At 34.5% G+C, this 14,603-nt stretch overlaps 1 protein-coding gene across 1 annotated transcript in view; it reads left to right on the forward strand.

The window, feature by feature from the left end:
• The window catches only part of LOC132299367 (structural maintenance of chromosomes protein 5), a 32,714-nt gene extending 18,111 nt beyond the window's left edge, over positions 1–14,603 (forward strand). Inside the window, exons 20-30 of the mRNA XM_059795919.1 lie at positions 1,589–1,661; positions 3,333–3,436; positions 8,625–8,741; positions 8,814–8,891; positions 9,041–9,140; positions 9,219–9,273; positions 12,480–12,528; positions 12,616–12,703; positions 13,265–13,337; positions 13,912–14,015; positions 14,120–14,603. Of these exons, the coding sequence (XP_059651902.1) occupies positions 1,589–1,661; positions 3,333–3,436; positions 8,625–8,741; positions 8,814–8,891; positions 9,041–9,140; positions 9,219–9,273; positions 12,480–12,528; positions 12,616–12,703; positions 13,265–13,337; positions 13,912–14,015; positions 14,120–14,178 (900 nt within the window). The 3' untranslated portion in view covers positions 14,179–14,603. The remainder of the gene's footprint in view (positions 1–1,588; positions 1,662–3,332; positions 3,437–8,624; positions 8,742–8,813; positions 8,892–9,040; positions 9,141–9,218; positions 9,274–12,479; positions 12,529–12,615; positions 12,704–13,264; positions 13,338–13,911; positions 14,016–14,119) is intronic.

Genomic DNA, 14,603 nt, shown 5'->3' on the forward strand with positions numbered 1-14,603 from the left:
TGTTACCATCATAGTGCCCGAAGTTTTCAACTAAGGAACAATGCATTCTAGTAATTTTCCCAACAATGATTTGGCTTCCTGCTCCATCTTTTTCTGAATGTATTCAAACATCATGTATTCAAACATCTAATTAGAGTCACCCATCATTTTGATCTTGGACATCCAATGTGGCATTCTTCGTTCCGCCTGATGCCTCCATCACCTCCTTGTTATTTAACATCCTTGATGGATGGAAACTGGAAAGAAGTTAATTTCTCTGGGTGATATAGTTGCTCTAATTTTTGAAATTTTCGGCTTATATTTCCGTATTAAATTCAGTGTTTGTGGTCATCAGATTGAACAAAGATGCAGAGAGATTTCTTGTGGTCTAGCTCTAGTCGGGGCTCACAAAAAGCATTTAGTCAATTGGAACTAGGTGGTCACCCTTTCAGGAGTACATAATTTATCTCAGGAATAAGGCTTCTTGTAGAGACTTTTTAGATATTGTAATTTTCATTGCAATTTTGTGATCAGAAGTGAGCATGGGTTTCAAGGTGCTTGTGTGAAAAGTAAACAATTCTCTGTCACTGATGTAAAACCACTTCTAAGATTTTACTAACATCTGATTCTGTGGATTTTTTTTTTAATTGTTATTTTGCATGTGATGTTTACTGGAGATGGATCTAGCATGGTTTGTGTTATTTGTTTTGGGAAATCAACCTCTCAAATTATCTTTCCCTTGCCTCTTCAGTATTTCAAAACTCCAAGGAGATCCAATTGCTTAGTAGCTTGTACAGTAACGATGGTGTTTGGAATATGCATACTTTTAGAATGCCAAGTGATCATGAATTAATTGTGTTTCCATTCCTTGTTCTTTTGAATGATATCATGTGAACTAAAAAGCTATGGTGCTTTCTCATGTATACCATTTTTATACTTCCTCCTATATAGAAGATATTTTTCATCCATATTCCACGCAGCTAAAATAATCTGGAATGGTAATTTTCTCCAAATATTGAGGCCATTGCTTTCTCTCTCATCTACTCATTGTGTGAGTATTATTTATTTATTTTTTCTATTGTTTGTTCTCTTTTGTTTAAGGCAAAGACTTGTATTTTAGTTCTTTGAATTTTCCATTTAGAATATGCATCACTGATGCTTCTGATTTGCATATAGTTCATACTTCATAGATTCATGAAATCGAATATTATTCATAGTAAATTTTGTTATTTGAAGAAAATTAGAATACTGTTTTATTTATCAACTTGAATTTTATAGCTGACTTTTCCCTAGGAAACTGCTCTCTGAGAGCTTCAATAATTTCCTCTCCAGGTTCAAAAGAATATTAAAATATTATTTTCATTTTCATATAATCCTGACGACCCTCCTTTTTTATTTTCTTTTTCCTTTTTCTGGAGAAAGGCTTTGTTGAATTGATTTGAGTTTTATTATATTTATTTTCCAGCATTAGGTGGTTATACATATTTTTCTCCACGATCTTGTTTTGCATTGCATTGCATAACATATTAGCTATATATATATATATATATATATATATACACACACTGTTGATTCAATCCCTATATTTTATTGTTTGGCGTGGTTTCAGATTAGAGAAATGGAAGCCAATCTCAAGCTGCAAGAGAAATTTGCTATGCAAGCATCTTTGCATCTAGAGTATTGTGAGTTTTTGAAATGTGACATTAGTTTTCTCTGTTCATAAGTTTTATAGAATCATTTTCATCTTGCTCTATATTGATTAGTACATTTTATTTTGATCCTGAACTTAAATCACCAAAGAAGGGCAAAATGGCTTTACACTTGTGGTTTGTCTTGCTCTTAAAAGTCAAGGGTACATGATTAGTGAATGTTAGAATTTCTGTTTGTTGCATAGACATGCAACTTGATGCAACTGAGGGTTATCTTGAGAACCAAACTTTTTCCCTTCAGATTTTAGTTCAGCAATCAATCATTCACTAACAATGGACTGACAATATTAACCAATAGAAGAATGGAGATAGTTTAGATATACAAGGAGAAGTGTCTAGAAATTAAATTTCATTAGTAAGGATTTAAGGGTTGCAGGCATAACATTCCACAATTAAAATCTGGAGAGTGAAATGAAGTATAGAACACCATAAATCAAGGAAATGTTAGTTTATGGTTGAGAAAAGAATTGGGTTACCTTTATCAGACTTTATCCAATCAAAGATTGCTAGAGTTGAGATGTTCTTTGGTTTATGGAAATTTCATATTGATTTGTCTTCCCTTATTACATGTTGTGTCACGCCCCCGATTTTGAGTCCGAAACCTGAGGTGTGATTAGAGGGATTTAGGAATTTGTAAGGTTATTTTACTTTCTAACAAAAAAAAAAAAAAACATATAGCTTCAATGAATTTGTATTTTAAATTCATGAAAAAAAATTCCATTAAAAAGATTCATTAGTTGTAACTTTTGGCAATATGCCTATTAAACATTTGAACTTTTGGAACAAATAGAAACCTGTATAAAATCTTGAAATTCTGTAATCAACATATCCAAAGACATCCTCAAAATCCTAGAATTTAAAAGATATTCCATAAATAACGATAATAAAAGGTTTCGAGTAAATAACATTTACATCTTTACTTCTATTATATATCATTATACAGTTACATGTTGAGTACTTAAAAGTTCTTGCTAATTTCAGCATAATTCCTTTGCCTATTTTGCTCTATCCTTGGCAAACATTTTGTATAGGTATTACCTTCTCAGATTAGAGGTCCAGTGCTCAATTCACAAGCTCAATGCTTTTCCTGCATTCATTTCCAATTGTGTACTTGCATTTTTTCCGTTTATCTGTCTCAACACATGTACATTAACTGTGCACAGTCCATGAGAAGTGCGTCTACTATCCTACAGTTGAAAATTGAATCTTAAAAGGCATGGCTAGTTTTATAGCATCTATGTAATCTGTTATGCACCACTAATCAAAAAACAAAAAATGTAATCTGTTATGCACCAATTGAACAAGAATTTGGAGGAATTTTACTGTTTCATCCGGAGATGCTGTTGACTGTTTCAACTTTCAAACCTACCACAACCTTACCATTGCACCAAGGCCTTGCCCTCTAATTGGTCCTCGATCTACTAAATTATTAATTTCTTTCTGAAGCAGCTTTCTATCCATACTCGTGAAATTATATATATGATTATCATATATCATTCGTGTCTTGACAATATAGTTAATGACGACTTGGTAGCAGCTTTATTCCCTGGCTAAATTGTCCTTTATGATCAATTTCGTTACACAGGACTTCAGATTTTGTTTTTGTCTGTTAGTGATATATTTCTATTTTTTCCTCTTGGTTAGGTAAGAAGGAAGTGGAGGATTGTCGAGAGCAGTTGTCAGCTGCAAAAAGGCGTGCAGAATCTATTGCTTTGATTACTCCAGAACTTGAACAGGCATTTCTCGAGGTCTGTGTTCAAGTACCATTTGATCTTTGCATTCATAATCAAACTTTTGTTCTATGTTTTATATGTGAAAATATGAGAAACTATATATTTTTGTGGAAATGGTTTCCAATAAATTGGTATTAGTAGGAGTAGGAGAACATATATTGAAATGTAACTTAGTTCAGTAGTGTTGGAAAGTTGTAAAAAAAAACTGTACAACTTTTAGATATGCAAGTGTTCTGGAATTACTTCATGGAAAAAAAAATCTCATTACCAAAAGGAACTGCAAAACCTGGGGTACACCAAAGGGGTTTAACAATGTGACAATATAAAATGGTAAAGAAACAACTAGCAGCTCCATACACATGTAGGGATGACGGCTTGTGTTGAACAGAAGCAAAATGAGGCAGGTGGGTCCTAACAGGGCATGTCGACTAAAATGACCTCTATTTGCCACCTCTTGGAACAAAGTTTTCTGTGATGATTTCAATTTCTATTGCCAACGCAGAGCAAGGTTTATACTTTGTAGGTAGGGAATGGCTTTCGTCACAGATCAGGCTTGGGATTGCATATCTTCCTCACCTAAAAATTTGAGAAACTGGTTTAGTTGCAATACCCGAGATATGTTTAATTTTGTAATTTAACTATCAAAGGCACTTATATTGGACACAAAGAGTATATAATCTAGAACTAGGGTATCTAATCTATCCAGCTATTGAGTGAATTCCCCTTTAAAGTAGATTGAGGATTTTGACTTGGTCAAATTGCATGGATGTTCACGTTTGAATTCTGTTTTGTTATTAAAAAAATTCCAATATTTTTAAGTGGCAGAAGTTTAGAACCCTTATCCATTCAGCCAGCATTTCACCTTATTAGAATTGCTCTGTGACCAAGAACCTTTTTTATTCTTTCATCATTTCAAGTTGTGCATAGATGAAAAACACATACTTAAGTGTTTACATGTGTATGGATATATATATTATTTGTACACATTTATGTCAAAGTTCTGGAGACAGTTGTCTACATAATATTTTCAGAATTGCTACACCTCTTTCTTTCTTCCGTTATCTCTCTCGCTATAGTAACCTAGCATATGACACATTTGAACTCAAAATCAGCTTAGATTGAACAGTATCTATTACCTAGGAAGCAAGTCATATATAATAAGAAAAAAGGCTTAATTAGATTGAAATTTTGTCTTGTTTTTTTTTTTCGCACTGACATTTTATAATTGCAAACCTGTCCTGAATATTTAAGCGCAAGTTTGACCCAAATAATTAATTTATTATTTCACTATAAAACTTGATCTGGCGTCATGGTTTCATGAGATCTGCTTAAACCTGGTTTAACCAGGCAAGTTAAAGTGGACAGGGGTGGAGACATGGGAAGTGGCACCACTTCTAGTTTATAAATGGAACTCATCATTTTAATGCCGTTCCAGTTTTGAGTTTCAAGTCAGTTGAGATATTGTTGATAATTTGAAGTTTTTGGGGCTTCTTATTAACCTCTGGAGTAATTAGATCATTGAGATTGGGAAGGTTTTCCATTTGTTTTATTTAAGCTCAAGCTTGACCCGAAAAATTAATTGATTATTTCACTATAAAACTTGAACTGGCCTCATGTTTTTATGAGATCTGCTTGAACCTGGTTTAAGCAGGCAAGTTAAAGTGGACAGGGGTGGAGACATGGATAGTGGCACCACTTATAGTTTATAAATAGAACTTGTCGTTTTAATGCCGTGCCAGTTTTGAGTTTCAAGTCACTTGAAATATTGTTCATACAACGAAGTTTTTGGGCTTCTTATTAACCTTGTGAGGAATTAGATCATTGAGATTGGAAGGTTTTTCCATTTGTTTTCTTATCTGCTTTTGACCTGGGTTGTGGATTACGGATGGCCCTTTGTATAATTGGGTGTGCCTCATGAGGCATTATGTCGGCAAATCACAGATCAATCATTGGACAGTTTTAGAGGTTGAAAATCATACCGTTTGATCCGTCTTTGAAACATACCGATCTCTGGTGACTTTTGCTCCAGTCTAACTGATGTAGTAATTGTCATCTAGGCCGGATCTAACTGCGAACATGATAATAGAGCTGGCTATCTACAATTCTTCTTGTGTACAACCTGTATCAAACTTCATTTCCTGCAAAATAAGGGTCTCATTTTCCATTGGTTTTTTGTTTTATTTTATCACAACTGGTATGAATTTTATGACAAAGCAGCAAATACCTTATTTTGTTTGTCCTTTAACTTCTAATACCTGTCTCTCTTTAAATTCGCACATTAAGAATATTTGGGGTTCCATTTAACCAGTTTTATATTACATGGACTTGGGTATTAGCATCTTAGAGGAATATTTGGATGTTCCATTTAACCAGTTCTATGTTACATCGACTCAGGCAGGGAAAAAGTTGTATATGAGTTCTTAGATACTTACTATGCCTTTAAACACCTCATCATGAAGGATTGGGATGTCCGATTTAGGTTCATGTTCTTAACACATATCTCATATCCCTTATCCATGCCATCACGGATCGAGAGTCCATGTACCATGAAACCTGTTAAAAATTAACAAGCTTTATTCCAACTTTTAAATTTGATTAAAAATACAGTTTGAATGCTATTTATATTGTTAAATTCAACCGAAGACTTTTTCTCCTTGCTTGAAACAAAATTGTAGCAGAATGGTTGTGGTAAATAAGGTCACATCTGATCAAGCCCCTGGCTTTGGTGGTATCACCTTCACCTCTCCAAAGGAGAGGTTGAGGGTTGAAGCCCCACTTGGTGCAAAAACTGTCTGTGAGTTTCTTACCTACCAAAAAGAAAACGAAAGATAGAAAAAAAGAAAAAAGGAATCAGCTCATATCTGGAAGTGATTGCTTTCAAATAAATATTCTTCTATGGCAGCATTCAGAAGTGACCATCTTTTGCCCTTTTGTGGCATTGACACAGTTGATTCTCGGACTGCTTAAATATTTCAGTTGGTGCTTTTCTTGCGAGGTCCGGGAAGCCTTGACTGATTAGATGGTCAATGTATTGAACAGATTGGATCTGATTTTTGTGGATTTCTGTCTTTCCGTATTCATATGGTATGGAATAAAAGAAATGTTCAAATCTTTAATTGGATCAAAGTGCCTTCTGAAATGAAGAAAGAAACAGATTCAAAGTATTCTCTTTCACTTTTTGTCCCCACAAAATGGATTTATCAAATGGGATGGATCTGTTATTAAGAACTGGACTTTAGTTAAGTGCAGCTGCCTCACATTCTGCTTGTTCGGTACTTGTGATTTTGGTTAGCCTTGTTTTTAGTCGTTCACCTGAAATACGAATTTTAAATAGAGCTTGCTATTTTTCTTTTCCCGCAAATATAAACAAAATGCAGAGATGTTATCTAAAATTAGTATATATATATATATGATTTTTGTTTCCCAGTTATTTGAGCAACATGATTTCAATTTAATAAAAAATACTAAGATCCAACAGCCAGCTTTAATTTTTTAATTGAGTTAAACATTATATAGTATCCATTGACATTAGCTAGTGTCCTGTTGAATTTAGTGACTTGTCAAGGAAAATATCATGCATGGGAATGTGTTATCACAGTTTGGGGTTCCAAAGAAATTCCTCATCACACCCATACAGACTTGTTTGATCTATGAGATTTTAGAATGTTTAGCAATGATGCAAAAAATAGTTGCAAGTCCACAATGTCTTAAAAAATATATATTAATAAAAAAAGGAGTCAATGTGACAAGCAACCATACATAAACATGTTGATTCATGCATGTTTTAGGTCTGGAATTAGGATTCATTCATGCTTTTCTTTATACATGAAATGTGATATTTTGTACCATGTCCACGCCCACAAAAATATCATCTAATATAAAATGCACATACTTATAAAATTGGATCGATGATAGTTATTTGGGTTATTAAATCCTCTTAAATTGTAGCATTTTATCGTAAACTCTTCTTTAAATTTTGAGTCCTGCTATTTACCCTGACAAATAAAAACCTACTACTTTACCGAGTCTATGTAGTTGCCCATGTGGTAAATTTAATGGGACCCATTTTAAAATATAAAGTATTAAATATATGGAAAATTGCCTGTTCCTTTTCTACGAATAAGTCAAAATTCCGATCAACAACTGACGAATAAGAGTTAAAATTTCTATCAACATTCTAGGTTTCATCTCAATCTTGTATCTTTATTAGCAATTAAAGTTTCGATCATAATGTATATAAAACTAAATATATCAAATTGTGCATCGCTCTTATATATACAAAATACTCTTCAGTTTTTGGATTGATGTTAGACTGAACTTCCACACACAGATTCTTCTATTTTGACATATTTTAATAGTAACATAAGTGCATATAAACAATGCTCTTTAAGAAAGTATGTTGTTTTATATAATTTTAGAAAGTACAAATGACCCCGCAATAATTTATTTTTGTTAACTTAATAATTTTTATGATTAATAATTATGAAGGAACCAGCTTGGTTCCATGGTGGATAAGTAATAATAATATTGCTTAATGTTTAACAACTTTAAAAGAATTGTATTATATTGTTAATTGTCTGGATAAAAAAATATATAGAATATTAGGAAGAAAATTTTGTATGTTCACGTGTCATTTTTTTGGCCAATAAAATTCTAAACTTATATCTTTAGGCTAGATCCCTATTTCTCAAACATTTAAGTTAATAATAATTTTTTTGAAGAAGACTGTATATGTATTTATATTTAGGCCATAGAAGGCATGAGATATATCTTGTTTATGAAAAATGTTGTAAGTATTATGAAAAATATATCTATCTTTATTTGAAAATGGTCAAAAGGAATCTTGAGTAGGGAGAAAGTTTAATACTCTATTGTATTAATTAATAAATGTACTTTCTCATTATCATTAGTTATTAGAGTGTTCAGTTGACTGCAGTTCTGTTAGAATTTCTTACATTGTCCCTAGGCAAAAAAAGAAAAAATGTTCATATATTTATATTGCTTCAATGTGCATTATGTTTTCCCTTCTTACAAGTTAATCAGGTTGTGAACTTTGTTCGTGAATTTTGTTTTTACGCTATCAATTAACATTCTTGTCTTGCACGATATCCTCCCTACCTTAAACTTGTCCTTGTTAGTGATTTATTTTATTCTCCACTATTGACCCATGAATCTTTCTAAAACCTATAATGTGAATCTGTAGATGCCTACAACCATCGAAGATCTGGAAGCTGCCATCCAGGATAATATGTCTCAGGCCAATTCTATTCTTTTTCTAAATCACAACATTCTGGAAGAGTATGAAAGTCGCCAGCAGAAAGTAAATCCTGCCATATTTTATTTTTATCTTCTATTTATTCCCATAATATTTTATTTAATTTAACTTTTACAGATAGAAGCCATTTCTATGAAACTGGAAGCAGATGAGGTGTCACTGACACAGCATTTAGCTGAAATAGGCACTCTAAAGGTATAGGAAGTTCTTTGGCTTCCTTGCATTACTAGTTTGAAGCGTTAATAGTTGCTACTTTCATATTGTCTCTCTCAAAGACAGCATTATATTTGTATTGAATCAGTTACTCTTATCCAAGAAATGGGTTCTGATTTAGATTACTGCAGGAAAGTTGGCTACAAACATTGAGAAATCTTGTCTCTGAAATAAATGAGACATTCAGTCGTAATTTTCGGGAGATGGCTGTTGCTGGAGAAGTTTCTTTAGGTATTCTTATGGTACCTTAACCAAAATATACTTGAGAAGTTCTATCACTTTCTTTGTTGATATGTTGATTTGTCTCAGATGAACATGACATGGACTTCGATAATTATGGGATACTTATCAAAGTGAAGTTCAGGTATTCGCAATTTGAATTCTGTTTTTCTTTTAATTAATTTGCTTTGACATGCGAGCTTGTTTTAGTTGGAGGAAGGGAGGGAGGGAGGGAGGGAAAACAAATTTCAAGTCCAATTGACTCATTTCTTATTTTGCTTGCTTTGAGTGAATCATCATCATCATCCATGCCTTATTCGCCTATGGATGGGGTTGGCTACATGAATTCTCTTTCTCCATTGTCTTCTATTACACGCCATTTCACTTAATATGCTTTGAGTGAATACTAGTAATAAATTGGTCTACCCAAGGAATGTACAAGGTTTGTCCTGATTCTCCTGAAGACTAGATGAAATTAATATAGTTCCAGAAAAAAATATAAAACTAAAGCCATTTAAAGAAAGTGGATATGTATGGGGATCAATAGGTCACCTGCCTAGGAAGCATGAACTTTCCTAACTTCTATGGGGGAACCACGTATTTCTTGGTGCTTGGACTCTCCTAGACACTTATCAGACACATTTTATAGGTGTCCATAATTTAGAAAAGGAAAAATAATATAGTTTCAAACACATGGCAGATAGTTCTGAAACACTCGACAGCATGTGTTCAGGATATTTGAACATTGGATCTGACCTTCTATTAGCATGGGAATGATATACTTAATAATTGTGCGTAGTAATGTAAAGTCTACTTAAGAGTAATATTTTATAAAAACTTCTGCCATGTTGATAAGAACAAAAGATAAACGTATGTTTTATTAAATGAGTAGGCTTGGTAATAAGAGAGGAATTACTAAATTGTACATGTACACATATACACATCTACATATATTGTACAAGAGCAAGCATATACAAATCTATCATATGTCCTTGTCATGAATTCTTGTTTCTTTGTGACAAGGGTAGCCATGATTATGCAATCTATAAGTTACAATTTTCTTGTAAAACTTAGAAACCATATTTTACAATAAATATGACTTCATGATAATTAAATTTCTTGTAGTCATAGAATGTAAAATCTAGTTATCATGATGTTATGTTTATTGTATAAAATTTTATTATATATATATATATATATTTTGATAAGTAAAATTTTATAAAAGTGCTCAAAAGGGGAGCGAATCCCAAGAGAAAAACAAAAAGGCCACAAAGGACCTCTAAGCCTTCAAAGAGGCCAAAAAATCTACAATTTCCTCAATAGAAGTATGATCTCTCCCTGAAATCCAACAAAAAAGAGTGGAAAGAATAGAAAATTTGAGAGTAGAAATCGACATCTCCTTCCCATCAAAAGATCTCGTATTCCTCTCGAGCCAAATACATCAGCACACATAATGAGACGTAGCCCTCCAAGCATCCTGAATGTGAGCCCCCATAGGGCAACCTCTCCAAGCCTCAATCACCCCTCTAACAGATCCAGGCATAACCCAAAGGAGCCCAAACAAGCCAAACGTCAAATCCCAGCAATCTCTGGCCATGGTGCAATGGAGGAGAAGGTGATCCATAGTTTCCTCATCCCGAAGGCACATATAGCAACGATTGACAACCACATGATTCTTCCTCCTCAAGTTATCCTGGATCAAGATCCGTCCCAGAACAGAGGTCCAAGCAAAAGAAGCCCACCTTGAGAGGAGCCTTAGAGCACCAAACCACCTGCCAAGGAAAGCAAACCCCAGGATCATCTGTGAGACATCTAGAAAAGGATCTAACCTCGAAACGTCCCTGAGAGTTGGCTGCCCAAACCCAACTATCTGAATCCCCAACCACAATCCTCTAACGATACAACAACTCCAAAAAGCGGATAGCCTCCTCAATCTCCCAATCCTGAAACAATCGCCTGAATCGAACATCCCAAACCAATCTCCCATTATTTGATTGTTCTATCCTACTCTTTTTAAGCTTTATTGTGTCGGCGTGTACATGTTGTGTCACGTCTGGGTCTTATATCATGTCCGTGTTTCTTAGACACCTCCTTGCAGTTTCCACGGAACATTTTTTCCTATTGGCGGCAGAATATATCGTAAATAGATACAAATAAAAGACTTATTAGCTAATAAAACTTCAAGTTTCTTCATTGATCTGTTTGCTTCTTTGGAAATTCATTTTCCATGAATAAAGATTTCCTTGCACTAGTTTAAGATATACTCTAATCCCATATTAGTTGAGAAATGTGTTTTTCTTCACTGATGTGAAATTGGTTTTTGGTATGCCTGCAATATTTGAGATATTTCCTTAGTTTTTTAATTAGAAAAATATTTTTAATATAGTCGGACCTGGGAGTGGGCCCAAGGAGTAGGGCTGAGTGAGCGAACCTCACGATCCCGTCTGGTGGCTGAGACACCACCCCATGGTGGCACACTCTACCTCACGCACCACTGCCATGAGTGGGTGTGTGCATCCAGACCCAAAATGGTTATTCTTCCCCCATAACGACCTGAACCCTAGGCAGCCATTCTTGAACTTTTCCAAGCACTTTTATCAAATCTAAGCCAATTAAACCTAGGGTTTTTGTAATTCTTGATGAACTGAAACCCTTGTGCGTGCGAATCTTGTCGATTAGTTCACTGTTGTATAGGCTTTACAGTTATGGTCTGAATATGTTTATACACACACGCACATACTTATCACCATGTGGGTGTATCTTACTGGCAATCTACACACGATTAATTCGGTTACACAAATTTTAACCCCCATTGCAACTTCCAGGTTGCATCTTATACATATATATCCCATCTGCCACAATCATATAAATACACTCATCTGCCACAGTTATATATATATATATATATATATATATATATTCATATTCACATCATTAGCAATCCTTCACATGCTGTTACCAGAATATACTCCGTATTCTATAGCATTAAATCCTTTTCACAGATTCATCACAAACCCATAGGCTATTTATAGTTATATCGTATATAGGCTTGTTTGGTTATACATTCACTCTATTCCAACTTGAATTAATTTAAATTCAATTACTATTTTACTTTTAATAAGTTATAAATTTAAATTGAACCTCCTTTTTTTCTTTTTATGGGTATTACAATTTATGTGCCTTTTCCCACTGGGCTAGATGTGCAGGGTGTGAGTTCAGTGATCTGTTATATCAATGGTCAGAAAAGCTTGGCTTTGCTAAAATTCATTGGTACTTCTGCTATTTGTTACTTTGTATGATATTATACCAGTTTGGATGACAGTTTGGTATGGTTTCATGTCATGATCACAGGCAAGCAGGACAGCTACAAGTTCTTAGTGCCCACCATCAATCTGGAGGGGTATCATAGTAAACTCAACATTTTGTGTTCATGATATTTTGGTTTATGACTTATTTCTTATTTTACCTTAAAATTACCATTTTATAGGAGCGCTCAGTTTCAACAATTCTGTATCTTGTTTCTCTTCAAGACCTTACAAACTGCCCATTTAGGGTAGTTGATGAGATAAATCAAGGTTTGTTTCCACTACAGTTGCATAAAATAACTTGATGTTTGTGTGTATGTATTTTTATGTGTTTAGACACGGTGTGGTGACCTTGTGGGCGGGTGTGTGTGGCTGTGTGCGAGGCACTAGCAAGCTACAAGTGCACAATTCCACATTGCCTGGGTAAGGTGAAGATGAAGTGTCTATATGTGCCAGTGCCATCTCCAAATAGTATGAGGCCTTTTGGTGTAGAACCCAAAAACAAAACCATCGCCTAGCTATGGGTGCACAATTCCACATCGCCTGGCTAGGGTGCGAAGCACTGGCAGGCTATGGGTGCACAATCCCACATCGCCTGGCTAGGGTGAAGATCAAGTGCTTATATGTGCTAGTCCCATCTCCAAATTGTATGAGGCCATATTGGGTAAACCCAAGAACAAAACTGGGTGGGCTCGGGCCCAAAGTGGACAATATGATATCATGTGGTGGATTGGGTAGTTACACAGTGCATAGAAGATTAATGTTTGTTTGTCTTTGTTTTTTTGTTCTGATGAATTTGTAAGATAATTGTTGCTTCTGATGTTTTCTTAGGAATGGATCCAATTAATGAAAGGAAGATGTTTCAGCAATTGGTGAGAGCTGCTAGCCAGCTAAACACTCCACAGTAAGGACATTTTTATTACCTGATAATGTGTGTTCATTTAGTTCGTTGAGCTTTCAAACATCCATTATGTTGCTTACTCAGCACGTCTGACTGGTAGTAGTTGGTTCAACCATAATAAATCCTTCTCATCGGCATTATCTTTATCACATATAGAAAGAACAATGATAATAACAATAATGCTGTGTACTTATTTTGTCAAAGTGAACAAATAAAATTTAATTTTTGACAATAAAATATCCTCTCTATTTATGGGGTTGTGTGTTTGTGGTGGTGGTGTTGTGCTGCTTTAATGACTATGTTGATGCCTTGGCCATGCTGTTCAAGTTTATCACCTTGCCGCACTTGTACGAATCATATTAACCTATAAATGTAAACAAACATGAAGGGGCATCAAATAATCATATTCTACCAGTTTGGTGAATGGCAAGGTTTCCTTTTCTATAAACAAAAGGAAACAAGCATAAAAGATTGTGTATGGGGTGCAAAGTATTAGTGCTAAGCCATTCCATCATCCCTCTGTATAATTATTATCTACAGTAATTTTTTGCTTTTAACAAAAGGAAGTTTTGTGCAGATGTTTCTTACTTACACCGAAGTTGCTTCCAGACCTGGAGTACAGTGAAGCATGCAGCATTCTAAACGTAATGACTGGCCCTTGGATTGAGCAGACTGCAAAAGGTCAGATGTTTTTAAAATCAAAAGTATCTCTGTATATGCAGATGTATGTGTCTCTAATTATTTTAACATCTCTTATTGAATAATTTTATCGCATGCCATTTCAGTGTGGAGAAGTGGAGAGCGCTGGGGATATGTTATGGGATTATCTGAAGAAGGCTGTTGATGAAAATCTTGATCAATCAGTAGCAAAAATGGCACTCGCACTTGGCAAATCATTGGTCACGATTCACATGTCCTTGTTCGCTCCGTGTTTAGCATATCTTTTGTAATGGTATTATAATCCATACGACGAGCAAATCCGTTCCTGAAGTATATTCTGTATAGAGACATAGATCTTATTTTTCATCTCCAAGGCATTATTATGAGGGGAAGGCATTTTGTTCACTAATGTTACCAATTTAGCTCACTCTGCATTTGTTCAGTAGTGGCCTTCTTGTGCTCTGCAAGATTGTGTTTGTAGATGAAATAGTTCTTGAACCACCTCAGCCCCCATTCTTCTGTAAATTTCTCATCTTTGTTGACCTTCACTTGGATCTTGAAACTAATTTCCATATTGCTCTTGGTCATAAGTATTACTATTCATTTGTT

The sequence above is a fragment of the Cornus florida genome, unplaced genomic scaffold (assembly GCF_030987335.1).
Source record: "Cornus florida cultivar Cherokee Brave unplaced genomic scaffold, ASM3098733v1 CherokeeBrave_3.0.0_Hap2_Chr03, whole genome shotgun sequence".
NCBI classification, from domain to species: domain Eukaryota; kingdom Viridiplantae; phylum Streptophyta; class Magnoliopsida; order Cornales; family Cornaceae; genus Cornus; species Cornus florida.